At 42.8% G+C, this 16,799-nt stretch overlaps 1 protein-coding gene across 1 annotated transcript; it reads left to right on the top strand.

Moving 5' to 3' along the window:
• Positions 1–13,694: 13,694 nt before the first annotated feature.
• On the top strand, positions 13,695–16,783 carry CLDN7 (claudin 7). Its single transcript, XM_081272210.1, has 5 exons — positions 13,695–14,298; positions 14,550–15,063; positions 15,856–16,020; positions 16,128–16,212; positions 16,311–16,783. Exons 2-5 carry the CDS (start codon positions 14,841–14,843, stop codon positions 16,471–16,473), a joined length of 636 nt encoding a protein of 211 aa, XP_081128336.1. The 5' UTR covers positions 13,695–14,298; positions 14,550–14,840; the 3' UTR covers positions 16,474–16,783.
• Positions 16,784–16,799: the final 16 nt, after the last annotated feature.

Consider the following 16,799-nt stretch of genomic DNA (forward strand, 5'->3'; position numbering starts at 1 on the left):
GCCAAGCTTCTGTGGAGCTCTAGACCCACGTGTGCAGCTATCGTCGTGAAGGGGTAGTTCACACCATGGGCATGTTCAAACCTGCTGCTCCGCGTCCTAACTTCCTTATCACCCCTATGTTGGAGATCATGTTTGATCTCCTACTGTCCAGCATCCCTCTACCCGCTAACATTTGTGTTCTGACCGTTTCTCATTTGTCTGATTTTATCTCTGTATTCTGCCACTTTGGAACACCACATCCCTGATTGGTCTTGCTGCCTTTCCTCTTCCTTTAAAAGGAAGGCAGCGCGCAATTTTCAAATTGGAAGACCGATGTTGTTGCGCCCGCCTGTAATCCCAGAGACTCTGGAGATTGAGGCAGGTGGCTCTCAATTTCCAATCCAGTCTCAAAATTCAAAAATTAAAAGGGCTGGGGATGGGGCTGGGGGTGTGGCTCAAGTGGTAGCGCGCTCTGCCTGGCATGCGTGCTGCCCAGGTTCGATCCTCAGCACCACATACAAACAAAGATGTTGTGTCCCCCGAAAACTAAAAAATAAATATTAAAAAAAAATTCTCTCTCTCTCTCTCTCTCTCTCTCTCTCTCTCTTAAAAAAAAGGGGGGGGGGCTGGGGATGTAGTAGAGTGACAGAGCGCTCCCTATGTTCAATCTCTAGTACTGCAAAAATGTCTAACCTCACCCCAGTACCCCAAAGTCACTACATTCTGTTGTTGCCTGTCAAGTTCAAACCCTCCTGCCTTTCTGCTTTCATTTCTGCCTATCTATTACTCCTGCCCTTAATCCTTTCCTCTGAAGGTCAACGCCTAACTGCTTCATGTACTGGAATCCATTGTGCTCTTTCACTTGGTGCCTTTGCTACATGAATCACTACAACCTGGGAAGCCTGAGGTCTTGCATTCATCATTAAAAAACAAACAAACAAACAAACAAAAACTCCCCATCCTCTGTGAAGCTTTCTTGGACATTCCTCCAGAAAGGTGTGTGTTCTTACACATAGTCTGTTATCATTCATTTCTCCTCCTTTCTGTAATTAAACCGCAAAGGGTAGAAAGTCATCTTGTTTCTCTGTATCTCTAGTATTCAGCTTTTTGTTGTTGTTGTTGAATGAATTAAAAAAAACCCACAAAGTTTTGTTGAATAAATGCACTAAGGGTCTGTTGCATATGGATGGCAACAATCACTTAAGAACAGAAAGGAAGAAAACAGATTGCTGGTAGGAGAGGGACTGACTGATCAGGAAGGTAAAAGGAGAATCAGGGAGGGTAAAAGAAGGTCAGGGAGAAAGAAAATCAGCAGAGCTAGGTGCCAAGAGTTAAAAAGAAGAGTAGGAAGGGGGCACAGACTGCAGTGCAGTGAGTGGGTGCAGAGCTGGGGTCCAGTGCTCTGGGTTCTAACCTACCACTTGGGACAAGTTTTATTTCTGATGTTTCTCAGGGATGAACCTTTCTAGGTGTTTAAACCCAGAGAATGTGGAATCAGGACGAGCAAGTCAGAACTGAAATATAAGGAGACAGGATAGTTTAAAGAGTATGGAAAAAGTAATGGAGAAATAGAAGAGGAGCTAAAAGAAGAAAAAGGAGTTGAAGGAAGAAGGGGAAAAAATGACAGGGAAGATGGAAGAGGCTAAATTGATTGAAAAGAGAAACTACATGACAGCAGGGAGCTTTGCTTTGTAGCTTATGTGCATGTTGATCTTGTATAGTAATCCTTGGCTGGTTTATCTCAGATCCCATTGTAGACTTTTCTAAGCTTCACTATCTTGGAGAGCTAATTCCTGCAGACTTTTGTTTTCTAAGCCCTTAGGCTAAGGAACTAGGAGGCTGGATGGCAGGAGAAATTCAGGATTGTCCCTAACCCACACCTTCATCTCCCATTTGGCTTCCAGTTTCAGGGAGGAATCCCTGACCATTTAGCTTCAGCAACACTACCTTCTCCCTCTCGTCCCTTCCCTGTATTTTGTTTGCATATTTTAGTCTTAGGTGCAGAAGACTGATCTGATAACAGTTCTTGACAAATTGTCTTCACTGATCTATGTCTTCTTTTTGTTTCATTTTATTTTGGTTCTTAGATTGAACCCAGGGCACTTTATCACTGAATTACATTTCCAATGTTTTTTAATTTTTTTTTTTTTAATTTTGAGACAGGCTTTCACTAAATTGCAAGGCTTACCTGCCTCATGTATTGCTGGGATTACAGGTGTATGTTGGGGCACCGAGCTTTATTTTATTTTTTTAAATTTAATTTTGGTAACTGCAATTGAACCCAGGGATACTTAATCATTGAGCCACATCCCCAGCAATATTTTGCATTTTATTTAGAGACAGGGTCTCACTGAGTTACTTAGCACCTCACCACTGCTGAGGATGGTTTTGAACTCACAATCCTCCTGCCTCAGCCTCCTGGGCCACTGGGATTACAGAAATGCGCCACCACGCCCCGTTTGTATGCAGGCATTTTTAATTTCTGTAAATAGCATCTTGTCATATATTTTATTCTGATCTTACTTTTTGTGTGCGTGTGCTAGCAATCAGATCCAGGACCTTGCACATGCTAAATATGTGAGTTACACTTTTGGCCGTGGCCTTATTATCTTCAATAAATATTGAGTTTGTAAAATCCACTTGTGGTCTGTGGTTATCAAAGCTATTGCATGATACTCCATGGATCAGTCACAACACATTTTATCTACTAACAATCCCATTAATGGGCACCCATGTCACTCAACCACAACAAATAATGTGGCACCAGGCAGGTGTCACATGCTTGTAATCCCAGCAATTTGGGACACACACACACACACACACACACACACACACACACATATATATATATGAATGAATGAATATTTTCATACAAGGTCATTATGAACTCTGTTAGAATTTTTTTTTTTTTTTTTTTTTGGTACCAGGATTGAATCCGGGAGCACTTAACCATTGAGTTACATCCCCAGCCCCATTCCCCTTTTGAGACAGGGTCTTACTAAGCTGTTGAGGGCCTCACAAAGTTGAGGCTGGCTTTGAACTCATGATCCTCCTGCCTCAGCCTCCCCGCTCACTGGAATTACAGGCAGGCATCACTATGCCAGGCTTCCTGTTAGAATTTTTTTGGAAGATGTGTCTATGTCTATGACTATGACTCTGTCTGTATTTATAAATATCTGCAGAAGCAGAAACGCTGAGTCATAGGGTGTTCTTACACCTAATGTGACTATGTGCTGCCAACTTGTTCTTCAGAATGGCTGTTTCAGTGTCTATACTATCAGCAATGTAGAAAGCTCTACGACACTGTAAACTCTCAGCATCACCTAGAAGTAGCCCAGTTGAGTATGAATGTGGGCCTAAATTGCCTGAACTGAGCCCCAGATCTGTTTTGTGCCCTTTGTAAAATTACCTAAGTTCTTTGTGCTTTATTTACCTCATCTGTAAAATGAGAAGGAGATAATAATAGTATCTGCATCTTAGGGTTTTAATGAAGGAGAATAATATAATATTCATGTAATGTTTAGAATAAATTGCATTGTTTTTTTAAATCTTTTTTAGTTGTAAATGGACACAATACCTTTATTTATTTATCTTTATGTGGTGCTGAGGATGGAACCCAGGGCCTCACCCATGCCAGGCGAACGCTCTACCACTGAGCCACAACCCCAGCCCTTATTTGATTTTTTAAAAATATTTATTTTTTTAGTTGTAGATGGACATGATACCTTTATTTTATTTATTTATTTTTTGGTGTGGTGCTGAGGATTGAACCCAGGGCCTTGCACATGTTAGGCTAGTGCTCCACTGCTGAGCAACAACTCCAGTCCTGTTTTTGTTTTTTTCAACAACTTTATGCGGTATAATTGATGTACAAAAAACAACATATATTTAAAGTGTACAACTGTACAAGTTTTAACATGTATGCACCCATGCAACCATTCCCACAGTTAAGACATATCCATCATACCCTGTCTCCTTGGGTCTCACTTAAAAAAAAAAAAAAAATATATATATATATATATATATTTAGTTATAGTTGCTCACAATACATTTATTTTATTTATTTATTTCTATGTGGTTCTGAGGATTGAACCTAGGGCCTTGAATGTGTGAGATGAATGCGCTACCATTGAACCACAACCCGGCCCCCTTCCGTCTCTTTATAATCCCTCTTTCTGGCCTTTATCCCAACTCTTGAGGCAAGCACAAATTGGCTTTCTTTCTCTCTTTTCTTAAATTTTTTTTTAGTTGTTGATGGGCTTTATTTTATTTATTTATATGCTGAAAATTGAACCCAGTGCCTCACACATGCTAGGCAAGCACTCTACCAACTGAGCTTCAACCCCACCTATCAGATCTGCTTTCTGTTATTATAGACTAATTTGTTTTTTCTAAGGTTTTATGTGATAGGAATCAGAATGTACTCTTTTTTTCTGACTTATTTCATTTAACATAATGATTTTGAGCTGGGTATGGTGGTGCATGCCTCCCTTTCAGGAGGCTGAAGCAGGAGGACTGTGAATTGGAAGACAGCCTTGGCAATTTAACAAGACACTGTTTTGGGGCTGGGGATGTGGCTCAAGCGGTAGCGCGCTCGCCTGGCATGCGTGCGGCCCGGGTTCGATCCTCAGCACCACATACCAACAAAGATGTTGTGTCTGCCGAGAACTAAAAAATAGATATTAAAAATTCTCTCTCTCTCCTCTCTCTCCTCTTTCACTCTCTTTAAAAAAAAAAAAAAAAAAAAAAACAAGACACTGTCTCAAAAAAAAAAAAAAAAAAAAAAACCTGGGGATGTAGCTAAACATTATATTGCTTCTGGGTTAAATCTCTAGTATTGCCCACAAAAAAAATAATAAATTTGAGATTCATGTATTTTTTTGCATGTACAAAATAGTTCATTCCTTTTTATTGCTAAATGATATTTCATTATATGAATATACCAGTTTGTTTATCCATTTCTCTGTTGGTGGACATGTAGGTTTTTCCAGTTTGGGATTATTACAAATAAAGCTGCTTTGAACATCTCTGTATAAGTCTTTGTATGGACTTACATCTTCATTTTCTTGGAGAATATCTAGGAATAGAATAGCTTGGCTATGTTGGACACAGTGGCTCATGACTATAATCCAAGAGAAGGCAGGAGAATTGCAAGTTCAAGGCCAGTTTTAGCAATTTAGTGAGTACTTATCTCAAAATAAAAAGGGATGGGGATGTAGCTCAGTGGTAGAGCACCCCTTGGTTAAATCCCCAATACCATAGAAAGAATAAAGAAAACAAAAACGAAGTACCTGAATTATAAGATAGATGTATATGTAACTTTTTATGAAACTACCAAACTATTTTCCAAAGTGAACGTACTATTTTATACTTCCATCAGCAGTGTGAGAGTTCCAGTTTCTCCATACTCTCACCAACACTTAGGTGGTCAGATTTTTATGTTAGCTATAGTGTCTTGAAGCATCCACATGCATCTTTTTGTTGTTGTTCTTGTTCTCCTTCAAATTGAACCCAGAGCCTTGCCAGTCCTAGATAAATTCTCCACCCTTAAGCTATATCCGCAGCACTGAAATATTCCTTAATTTTATTTATTTATTTTGATATAGGGAATTGAACCCAAGGGTGCTTTACTACTCAGCTACATCCCCAGCCTTTTTTGTTTTGTTTCAGACTGGGTCTTTCTAGGTTGCTAAGGGTTATCAAAATTACCATTTTGTCCCATTTAGTTCTTGAGTTTGAAAATTTGTATATGTTGGGGCTGGGCATGTGGCTCAAGCGGTAGCACGCTCGCCTGGCATGTGTGCGGCCAGGGTTCAATCCTCAGCACCACATACAAACAAGGATGTTGTGTCCGCCGAAAACTAAAAAATAAATAAAATATTTTTAAAAAAAGATTACAGATCAAGGCTGAGAGTATAGCTTAGTTAGTAGAGTGCTTATTTAAAAAAAAAGAAAAAGAAAGAAAATTTGTATATTTTTTTTCCCATCTCTGCAGCCCCAAGACATTCTTTTACATTCATCCAGTGAAATGATGAAAAATCCAGAAGGTTATTTTGATGATGCAAGAGTTCATCTTTATTTGAAGTGTTAAGGATCCAATTTATTTTCCCTTTAGTGGGCCATATTTATAAAATATCAAATTTTAGTGATGCGTAGGCAACTTTGTAAGACTCTGTCTCAAAAAGGGCTGAAGATGTAGCTCAGTAGTAAAGTGCCCCTAGGTTCAATCCCCAGTAACCCCCTCCCCACAAAAAAAAAAAAAAAGAATCAAATCTGATATATGCAAGTGTCTATTAACTTGTTTCTGTTCTATTGGTATATTTTTCAGTTCTTGTACAATACTACCATGCTGTTGATTTTCATGATGCTTGTAGCAAGTGTAAATTTCCAGAAGGGCAAGACCCCTCTTTATTACTCTTCCTTTTCAGTGTCTGCTTAACATCTGTGGTCTTTTGTTGCTCCATACAAATTTGGGGGTAAAGTTATCAAGATTTGTAAAAAGACAGGTGCTAAGCAACTCAGTAAGATCCTGTCTCTAAATAAAAGATACAAAATAGAGCTGTGAATGTGGCTCAGTGGTCCAGTGCTCCTGAGTTCAATCCCTGCCCAAAAAAGATTTGTATAAAACAAAACAAGACACCAGTTGGGTTTTTTTAAAAAAATTTGCGGGGAGGTACTGGAGATTGAACCCAGGGGTGCTATGTACCATTGAGTTACTTTCCTAGCCCTTTTCATTTTTCACTTTGAGACAAGCTCTTACTTAGTTGCCCAGGCTAGCCTTGAAATTGGAATCCTCCTGTCTTTTTTTTTTAAGTTTTAATATTTATTTTTCAGTTTTTGGTGGACACAACATCTTTATTTTATGTGGTGTTGAGGATCGAACCCAGCGCCCCGCGCATGCCAGGCGAGTGCGTTACTGCTTGAGCCACATCCCCAGCCCCAGAATCCTCCTGTCTTAACCTCTTGACTCACTAGAATTATAGGGGTGGGTCCACTGTATTTGACAACCAGTTGAATTTTTTTGGTAGCATATCAAATTATAAAATAATTATGAGGACAACTGATACCTTTATACTATTAAGTCCTCCATTCAAGAGGATAAACTGTTTACTCAGATTATTTTTTTGTGTTCTTTAAGAGAATTAAAACTTTTTCCACTGATAAGATTAATCAAGTAATCTTAATACTACTAATTCCTAGATGCTTTATAATTTTTGACACTGATGCAAATTGAGTTATTTTTATTACATTTTCTAGCTTATAATTAATGGTGTAGTAAAATGCTAGTGATTTGTTTTTGGTAGGTTGATCTTGTACAGCAACCTTCCTGAACAAACTTGTTGGTTTTATATTTATTTATTTGGTTTTGTTTTTCTTTGATACCAGAAATCGAACCCAAGGGCACTTAACCACTTAGCCATGTCCCCAGCCCTTTTTATTTTTTATGTTGAGGCGGGTTCTTGCTAAGGTGGTTAGGGGCTCAGCTAAGGTGGTTAGGGGCTCTACCACTAAGCTACCACCCCAGCCCCTGCTAAGAGTTCTTAGGCAGACAGTGAACCTTATCAAATACTCTTTAAAATCATCATTGAGATAGTCTTATGATTATTTCTTTGGTTTATTCATGTGATAAATTACATTGATGGATTTTGTGATATTGAAACAGTTGCATTCCAGGGATAAACTATCCTTGTTCGTGGTATAATAAAAAACATTTTTACATTTGGTGAAGTAATATTAAGGACTTTTTCATCTATGCTTATGGAAGAAATGGGTTTACAATACTTGTCTCATAATTATCTTTAACTGATTTCAGAGGAAGATTATCTTAGTCTTATGAGCTGGCTACTTTGTCAATCTTTTTCCAAATCCATATCTCAAATATTCACTCCAGAATGAATCACAGTAGAGGCATGTAGCTCAGTGGTAGAGTGCTTGCCTAGCATGAATGAGGCCCTGAGTTCAATTAAAAAAAAAAAAAAAAAAAAAAAAAAAGAACCACAAGAGATTACCTGGTCCAGCCTCTTGCTTCCTAAGCATGTGAAAACATTATTGCTCCTGTTTTACAGGTGAGACAATGGAGGCCTGAGAATAAAGTTCTGAATGAGGTGGAATTAGAACCTGCTGGGTTCTGTGGTGCTACCTGTAATTGCAGTAACTCTGGAGGCTGAGGCAGGAGGATGATAAGTTCAGAGACAGCTTGGACAATTCAGTGAGATCCTGTCTCAAAATAAAAAGTTAAAAAGGATTGGAGACATAGCTCAGTGGTGGAGCACTCCTGAGTTCAATCCTCAGTACTGCAAAAAGAAAACAAACAAGAACCTGAATATTCTGTTTGCCTTAGATCTGTAACTTCTTGGTATGACCAGCATCATAATAGATGACCAATTAGTTTTTTTTTTTAAGGAAAAAGAACACTTAAAATTTATTACATGCATAAGGCATAGCAGTATTATATTCCACTCATTTGGTTAGTTACTTTGCAGTTCTGGGATTAAACCCAGCAAGTGGCCAGGCAAGAGATCTACCACTGAGCTACATCTCCACCCCAATTCATTTCATTTCGTTCTGAGATAAGGTCTGATAAATTGCCCAGACTGGCCTCCAAATTGTGATACTCCTGCCTCAGCCTCTCAAGTAGCTGGGATTACAGATATGTGCCACCATGCCCAGCTCAATTAATTTTCATAATACTTTTTTAAAATTTTTTTATTTGAGGATAGAACTCAGGGCCTTGTGCTTGCTAAGAGTTACTGAAATGTAACCTCAGTCCCAAAAGGTTTTGTTTTGGCTTTTGTTTTTGTGGTGCTGGGGATGAAATGTAGGGTCTCCCAAATGTTAGGCATATGTTCTCTCACTGAGCTACATCCCCAGTCCATCCTCCATAGTTTAAAATAATATTGCATAATATTAAAATAGTACTGCAAGATTCCAAAGTTCATTCATTTATCAGTTTTTCCAGAAGATTTTTTTTCATAGAAACAAACAGGTTGATTGGGTTCCCATACCAAGTTGTTTATCTCAAAATATCATCTTGGCCATCCCTGTTCTGTGGTGTCTTTCCACAGATCTGAACTTTAGACACTACTCCCAGCCTCTGCTCTGAAATTTCTTTCCTAAATGGTACTGACACATCTGGCTGTCTGGAAGACATGTTTCCCTGGCTTCCCCCCCCCCCCTCTCTCTCTCTTTGTTTTTTTTTTTTTTTTTTTTAGGTTTATTGAAGTACTGGGAATTGAACTCAGGGATACTCTACCATTGAGCTATACCCCTAACCCCATTTAAAAATATATTATTTTATTTCATGGTACCTGAGATTGAATCCAGGGGTGCTTAACCACTGAGCCACATCCCAGCCCCCCTGCTTTGTTAAATATACATGACAGTAGAATATATTCTGATATATTATACATACATGGAGTATAACTTATTCTAATTAGGATCCCATTCTTGTGGTTATACATGATGTAGAGTTACACTAGTGTTGTATACAGGTTTGAATGTAGGAAAGTTATGTCTGACTTATTCTACTGTCTTCCCTATTCCCATCCCTTCTCCCTACCTTTCCTTCCCCTTTGTCTAATTCAGTGAACTTCTATCCCCCTCCCCCATTGTGTGTCAGCATCTACATATCAGAAAGAGTATTTGGCCTTTGGTTTTGGCTTATGTTACTTAGTATGACAGATTCCAGTTCCATCCATTTACCTGGAAAATGCCATAATTTTATTCTTTTTTTTAAAAAAATATATATTTTTTTAGTTGCCAATGGACCTTTATTTATTTATTATACGTGGCGCTGAGAATCGAACTCAGTGCCTCACACTGGCTAGGCAAGCACTCTACCAATGAGCTATAACCCCAGCCCCAATTTCATTCTTCTTTATGCCCAGCCCTCTTATTTTATATAAATTTTTGACTGGATTTTGCTAAGTTGCTGAGGCTGGCTTTGAACTTGAGGTCTTTCTGCCTCAGCCTCCCGAATTGCTGGGATTATAGGCATGCACAATTATGCCTGAATTTTATTTATTATTTTTTTAAAATATTTTTTAGTTGTTGATGTACCTTTATTTTTTATTTATTTATATGTGGTGCTGAGGATCAAACTTATTGCCTCACACATGCCAGGCAAGTGCTCTTCCACTGAGCCACAACCCCAGCCCCTTTATTTATTATTATTTTTTAAATGTTTATTTATGTATCTTTAGTTTTAGGTAGACACATTATTTTGTTTTTTTATGTGGTGCTGAGGATCAAACCCAGTGCCTCAGGCATGTAGGCGAGCTCTCTACCTATGAGCACAACCCCAGCCCTTTACTTATTATTTGATATAGGGTCTCACTAAGTTCCCTGGGATGGTCTTGGGCTTGTGATCCTCCTGCCTCAGCCTCCTGAGTAGCTAGGATTACCAGCATGCACCACTGTGCCTGGCTGCCTGGCAACCCTCTTTATAAAGGCTTGTTTGGGTCTTGTTTCACATACCTCAGAATCTGGAGTTGAGAGTATTGCTCTCTGAGACTGCTGCAGCTAGACCATTATTCTCCCTTCATTCTTCAAAATCTCCTGCTCCTTCCAAGTTCTATCTTGAACTCTGTCACCTGTTATCTCTACGTTGATAGTGTCTTTAAGTTTGGGCATTCACCCACATGCACTGCTAATTTTAGCACCTGGCTCATTATCTTCCTTTTTACACCTATTTTCCTATCATCATTGTTGTTGACTTCAAAATCCCTGAGAGTTGGTGGGCAAATGGCATCCACCTGCAGTCCCGGCTACTTGGGAGGCTGAGGCAAGGAGATTTGCTGGAGCCCAGAAGTTTGAGGTCAGCCTGCACAACTAGTGAGACCTGTTTCAAAAACCAAACCAAATCAAACCAAACCAAACCCCTCTGGGTAATCCATCTAACTGTAGCTTCTCAACCTCTCAGTCTTATCTCTAATGATCTTTCTCTTCAGCTCTTCCTTAGGCCCCTAAGGCCCCTAAATTATTTTGTTATTTTCCCCAACAACCTCTCATGACTACCTCCTAGTTTTCTGGTTTATTTACTAATGTTTTTCCTACTCCTTTCACCTCATGGAGACTTTTAAAACATTGACCCTACAGTTTTCACTATCCACCAAACCATTTTTGTGTTTATTCCTCTTCTTACCCTATTCATATCATGATCTAATATATAGTCACTCTCTTCTCTCTCTCTCTCTCTTTTTAGAAAAACCCAACCATGGTATATTCTGCCGATCCAATTCATGTGGGTCCTTGAATCCAGCTATTTATTTCAAGGCTACTAGAGAAAGAGGAAAAAAAAAGAAAAAAGAAACAAAACTGATGCTCAGTGGTGTCATAAATTGATGGTTCTTAACTGGGAGAAATCAAATTTTGCTCCTCTTTTCCCTAGGACATTTGGCAATGTCTGGAGACATTTTCAATTGTGGCACTAGGGTGTGAGGGAATGTTCTACTACATCTAATTGAAAGATGTCAGGAATGCTGCTAACTATCCTAGAATGTGCAGGACAACAAAGAATTATCTGACTCCAAATGTCAATAATGCCAACGTTAAGAAATCCTGCTTTAAATTAGTGACGACAAGTCTCAAAGGGACAATTGACAGAGAGCCTCTGCACTTGCTCTTTTTACTGCTTATAACATGATTCCCTCCTGGTTGGCTCATTATTTAAGAGTAATTTATTCAGAAAGTTTTTCTTTTTTTTTAATTTTTTAATATTTATTTTTTAGTTTTCGGTGGACACAAAATCTTTGTTTGTATGTGGTGCTGAGGATCGAACCCCGGGCCGAACGCATGACAGGCAAGCGCGCTACCGCTTGAGCCACATCCCCAGCCCCAGAAAGTTTTTCTGACCTCCCTTAAGACTGGACCCAGCCTCATGACATTACCCTGTTTCATTGCCTTCAAAACATTTACCATTTTATGTCTTTATTACTTGCTTCCTTCTAGAGAATGAGTTACATGAATATAGTGTCCTTATCTCTTTTGTTCATTGCTGTATCCCTATGGTCAAATATAGTGCCTGACACACATGACAGACATTCAGAAAGTAGTTATTGAACAGTGGGTGAAATACTATTTATTTGAAATTTATTCATTCATTCATCAAATATTCATTGGTGATAAAATCCAGACACATCTGTAACCTCATGGAATCTACCATACAATAGGGAGACCCATATTGAATCAATAAGCACACAAAATAGTTTCAGACTATGATAAGGGCTTTAAAAAAAAGTGCAGGTAGCCATGAGAACATTGAGCAGTCTGGGGTGGGGCAATCAGGCCAGTCTTCCTAGAAGTGATATTTGAGCTGATAGCTGAAGAATGAATCAGTTAGCTGGGTAGAGGAAAGAGGGTGGGGGTAGATGGAGAAGAGTATTCAGGCATAGAGAACAGAGTGTTCAAAGGTGCTTTACTGAGCCAGAATTTATATAGTACATTTCACCAACAGAGAGAAGTCCAGTGTTGGCTGAGGCACAGAGCCAGGTAAGCCATGGTATGGCATTTACTTCTATGAGCACAGGAGTGCCAGTAAAATATTTTAAAATGAAAACAACACATCTAATTTCGTAAACAAAGATCACTCTGGGGAACAGATTTTAGAAGGACAAGAGTGAAGATGGGAGATTGGGTGTGAGGTAGTTACAGTGTCCAGGTTACCCTGTTGTGGTGGCAGTGAGCTTGGAGAGGTGTTAGATACACTCAAGCAAAGGGGAACATGGACTTTTAGAGCTGGAAGGAACCTGTTAAAAAGAATCTCACGGGCTGGGGATGTGGCTCAAGCGGTAGCGTGCCCGCCTGGAATGCGTGCGGCCCGGGTTCGATCCTCCAGCACCACATACAAACAAAGATGTTGTGTCCGCCAATAACTAATAAATAAATAAATATTTAAAAAAAAAAAAAAGAATCTCACCACGAATCAAAAAATACAATAAATATGAATGACAAAAAGTTCATGAAGTTCTGCATTTTATACAAAAGCAGGTTAGTGAACTTAACAAGAGTGTTCTTTAATATGTTTATTGAATGAATCAAGGAAAGATTTACAGACAAATGTTTGAGAAGAATATAGATGGAAGATATGAGGAAACAGATGAAAAAATGAAGAGAGGAAAATGTAATGAGAGAGCCAGATTAAGAAAGGGGTATGAAAGGTGTTAGGAGGTTGGAAGAGAGGTAGAAAAAGGGGTGGAGAGGCAGTAATGTGCACAAAGGAGATGAAAAGGGCTGGGCTCCAAAGGATTGGAGATTGGGCACAATGGTAAACTAACAGGGAGGGAGTGAAACAGGAAACTACAAAATGGAAAAGGCAAGAAGGGGGAGATGATCAAAGAGAGGAATGAGCAGATGATTGGAAGAGATGTTGGAAGGAAGGATGGGGCAGAAGCTTGGAGAGAGTGAGAAAGAATGTGAGGGTGAGGTGGAAGAATGAGGGTGGAATCAAAGGCCACTTTGGAGAGCCAGATGTTGGGGAGGACAGAATGGTGAGGGGATGGGAGAGTGCCACAAACAGTTCCGCCCAGGATAAGAACAAGGGAGAGAAATGTGCTAGCCGTGGGAGGGGGTGAGGAAAGTGGAGGGTAAATTTGAAGACTCCAAGGGAAAGGAATGATGGGTGTAGCCGAGATTCTGACCTAGGCTTACCCTTCTCCCCACCCTCTGCAGGCTCACCTCAGTGGTTTCTGCCTTCTGCCAGGAGCCTTGATGTTAGAGGGGATGCTGACAGGTTCAGGCATTAAGTATGTCAAGGATTGGAACAGAGGACCAGGAAGTGGGGTTACTGGAGAGCCGTGCCCAGAAGGCCCAGAAGCTCGCTGACTGTAGGAGGGCCTAGCTAGAGGGTGCCGGCAGTAAAGGGGAGGGGTCCTGGGGAGATGTCACTGGGAGTGGAAACTTCAAGAAGTCTGCAGCAATGGGTGATTTTCCGGGATTGGGTCAGGGCCCATTGAAGGTGGAGACAAAAGAAAGAGGAGAAGATGGAAGGGTGGAGTCGAAAGGCGGGCTGGACGAAGAACACTTGGGGCATAAACCTGCAGGGAAAAGGTGGCGCCGAGCCTTTCCAGGGGCGACTCCCCAGCTCTGGCTCCGCAGCTTCCCAAGCGCACCTGTTGAGAAGAAAGGAAGGAAGGGGCACCTTGGTGCGAGTGGGAAATCCAGTCTGGAGGGGTTGACTGGGAGTTTCAGACTCCTGAGAAGACGTTGCCTCGTCTCCACCTGTGGTTAAAGCCCGGCAAGTGGATGGGCGTGACCCTGGTGCTCAGGTTTCTTCCTCTTCACCTGGGCAAGGAGGGGTGGGGGCCAGGACTTCCGGTTCAGGTGAGTGTCCCTTCAGTGACGTCAGGTCACCCTCGGCTGCCCCTCCGGTCCCGCCCCCCCTCCCGCGCTCCCGGTCCGCGGGGGCGCGTCCCCGACGCCCTACATATACTCAGGTGCGCCGCGCACCTGTCCGCCCGCACCTGCCCGCTCACTGCCCGGCAACCTTTCCTGCGCAGCGAATCCCTGGACCGATAGGCCTAATACTTTCTGGGAACCGCACCCAAACGGCCCCTCTACCTTTTGTTTGGTAGGGTTCGTTGAGAGCGCCGGAGAGAACCGCCTGACCTTCGGGGACTGCTTTTGTCTGAAACCAGATCTTCGGGCATAGCCTGTTCCCTCTGCTGAGACCGTCACTCCACCCGAGGGGTCGATTTGTGTTTACTTCGGGTGACAAGAATATTTGAAGTCACCCGGTCAAAAACATTTTTGCTTCTTTGGGTGACTTAAAACACCACCCCAAGTTGTCTTGTTGGGTCGACCCCCGGATTCGGTTTGTCGCGTAGGGTCGCCAGTCCGGCGTCCCGTATTTTTTGAGGGCGGAAATGGCCAATTCAGGCCTGCAGTTGTTGGGCTTTTCCATGGCAATGCTGGGTTGGGTGGGCCTGGTGGCAAGCACCGCCATCCCGCAATGGCAGATGAGTTCGTACGCAGGCGACAACATTATCACGGCCCAGGCCATGTACAAGGGGCTGTGGATGGACTGCGTTACGCAAAGCACCGGCATGATGAGCTGCAAAATGTACGACTCGGTGCTTGCTCTGCCGGGTAAGGCCGCGGGACCGACGGGGCGGACGCGCGCATGGTCGAGATGGTGGGGCGGGGTGTGGGCAGGGCCGAGGTCCGCCGGCCAGGCACCTTGATTGCCAGGGACAGGAGGAGGTCGAAGTGGTCTTGCTAGGGCAATGGGGCTGCGCTGGGGCGAGCCGGGGTTCTGGTGGACGCACATGGGCTGATACCCCTGCAGCCTGAGCTCTTCCTCGAATGTCCCCAGCCAAGCCTCCACCTGGGCTTGGGCAAGTGAGTCCTAAGCCTGGTCGTCAACTCCCCACCGCCCTGGGCCAGCCAAGGCCTCCGTGTTATCCGGCCCTTTTAGTTTGGACAAAAGGGGGTCGGGGCTGAGGCTGTACGGAGGACTGCGCAGCTGGGCAGTTTGTCAGACGTGGGCGGCCACCTGCGGCCTCTAATCTTATCCGACGATTAGCCGAAGCCGCAGGCCCGTGGCCCGGAAGGCGGGACCAGGGCTGGGACGCGCGTCAGGATGTTCAGCTTATGCCCAGGTCTGGCTGCCCCCTTTTACCCTTCCCCCTACTCGGAGCAGTTTCATCGAAACCCTGGCGCCCCGGGCGGGTTTCTCAGCAGAAAGGGCGGGGCGCGAGCTGGAAGGCTACGTTGTCCCGAGGGTGTGGGAGCCTGCCCGCTGGAGGTAGGGCCTTAGAAATCTGAGGGCGTCAGAATCTAGCGACCGCTAGACGCGGGTTCAAGGAATAGTGGGCGCGGCCCGCCCCGCCAAGACTGCCAGCCATTTCCAGCAATGACGGCGTCATTTCTCCTCTGCAGCGGCCATGCAGGCCACTCGAGCCCTAATGGTGTTATCCTTGGTGCTGGGCTTCCTCGCTATGTTTGTGGCCACGATGGGTATGAAGTGCACACGCTGTGGGGGAGACGATAAAGTAAAAAAGGCCCGTATAGCTATGACTGGAGGCATCATTTTCATCGTAGCAGGTGAGTCATAGGTCCAAAGGCAGCTCTCCTCTGGCCCTTGTGGGAGGTGGTTGGAGAAGGTGCTGATTTGAACCCTCACAATATTGGAATTCTTATTCTCTCTCCAGGTCTTGCAGCCTTGGTAGCATGCTCCTGGTATGGTCATCAGATTGTCACAGACTTTTATAACCCCACCGTCCCTGTGAATTTTAAGTAAGTCTGGGATCCCTGTCTAAGAAGCAAATCTGGGTTCTTGGGATAGGAAGGCAGAGGCAGGCCAGGTTTCTGATCTCAATCCTTTCTTTCCACAGGTATGAGTTTGGTTCTGCTATCTTTATTGGCTGGGCAGGGTCTGCTCTGGTCCTCCTAGGAGGTGCACTGCTCTCTTGCTCCTGTCCTGGACAGGAGAGCAAAGCTGTGTACCGTGCACCACGCTCCTACCCTAAGTCCAACTCTGCCAAGGAGTATGTGTGAGGTGGGACTCCCATGCCCCAGCCTGACAAACTGTGGGCGTGCCCAAATGACTCAAAGGACCCAGGGCAGAGGATTCAGCATGTGGGCAGAGTGCAGGACAAAGGCCTCCTGGTCACTCCATCCCTGTACACCATGTACAGTCCTCTAGGGGGGTTGGGTAGGAGACAAAAAGTGGGGAGAGTGTGCTTTTTGTACAGTAATAAAAAATACATTTTGGAAAGTAGGCTTTCTTTTCTTTCTGTGCCTGATTCTTCCCACTCAGATCCTTGGAGGGAGCTTGGTACCTAAAGTACATTTACTTCAATTCAAACCCTTGTAGAGTACCA

This window comes from Spermophilus citellus, assembly GCF_964194105.1.
Source record: "Spermophilus citellus genome assembly, chromosome: 17".
Taxonomy (NCBI): domain Eukaryota; kingdom Metazoa; phylum Chordata; class Mammalia; order Rodentia; family Sciuridae; genus Spermophilus; species Spermophilus citellus.

Excerpts from the sequence above, each read along its gene's own strand:
- CLDN7 (XM_081272210.1), top strand. The coding sequence starts at position 14,841 with ATGGCCAATTCAGGCCTGCAGTTGTTGGGCTTTTCCATGGCAATGCTG. Across the intron at positions 16,021-16,127 it reads CATCATTTTCATCGTAGCAG|GTCTTGCAGCCTTGGTAGCA; the intron begins GTGAGTCATAGG and ends TTCTCTCTCCAG. Across the intron at positions 16,213-16,310 it reads ACCGTCCCTGTGAATTTTAA|GTATGAGTTTGGTTCTGCTA; the intron begins GTAAGTCTGGGA and ends TTCTTTCCACAG.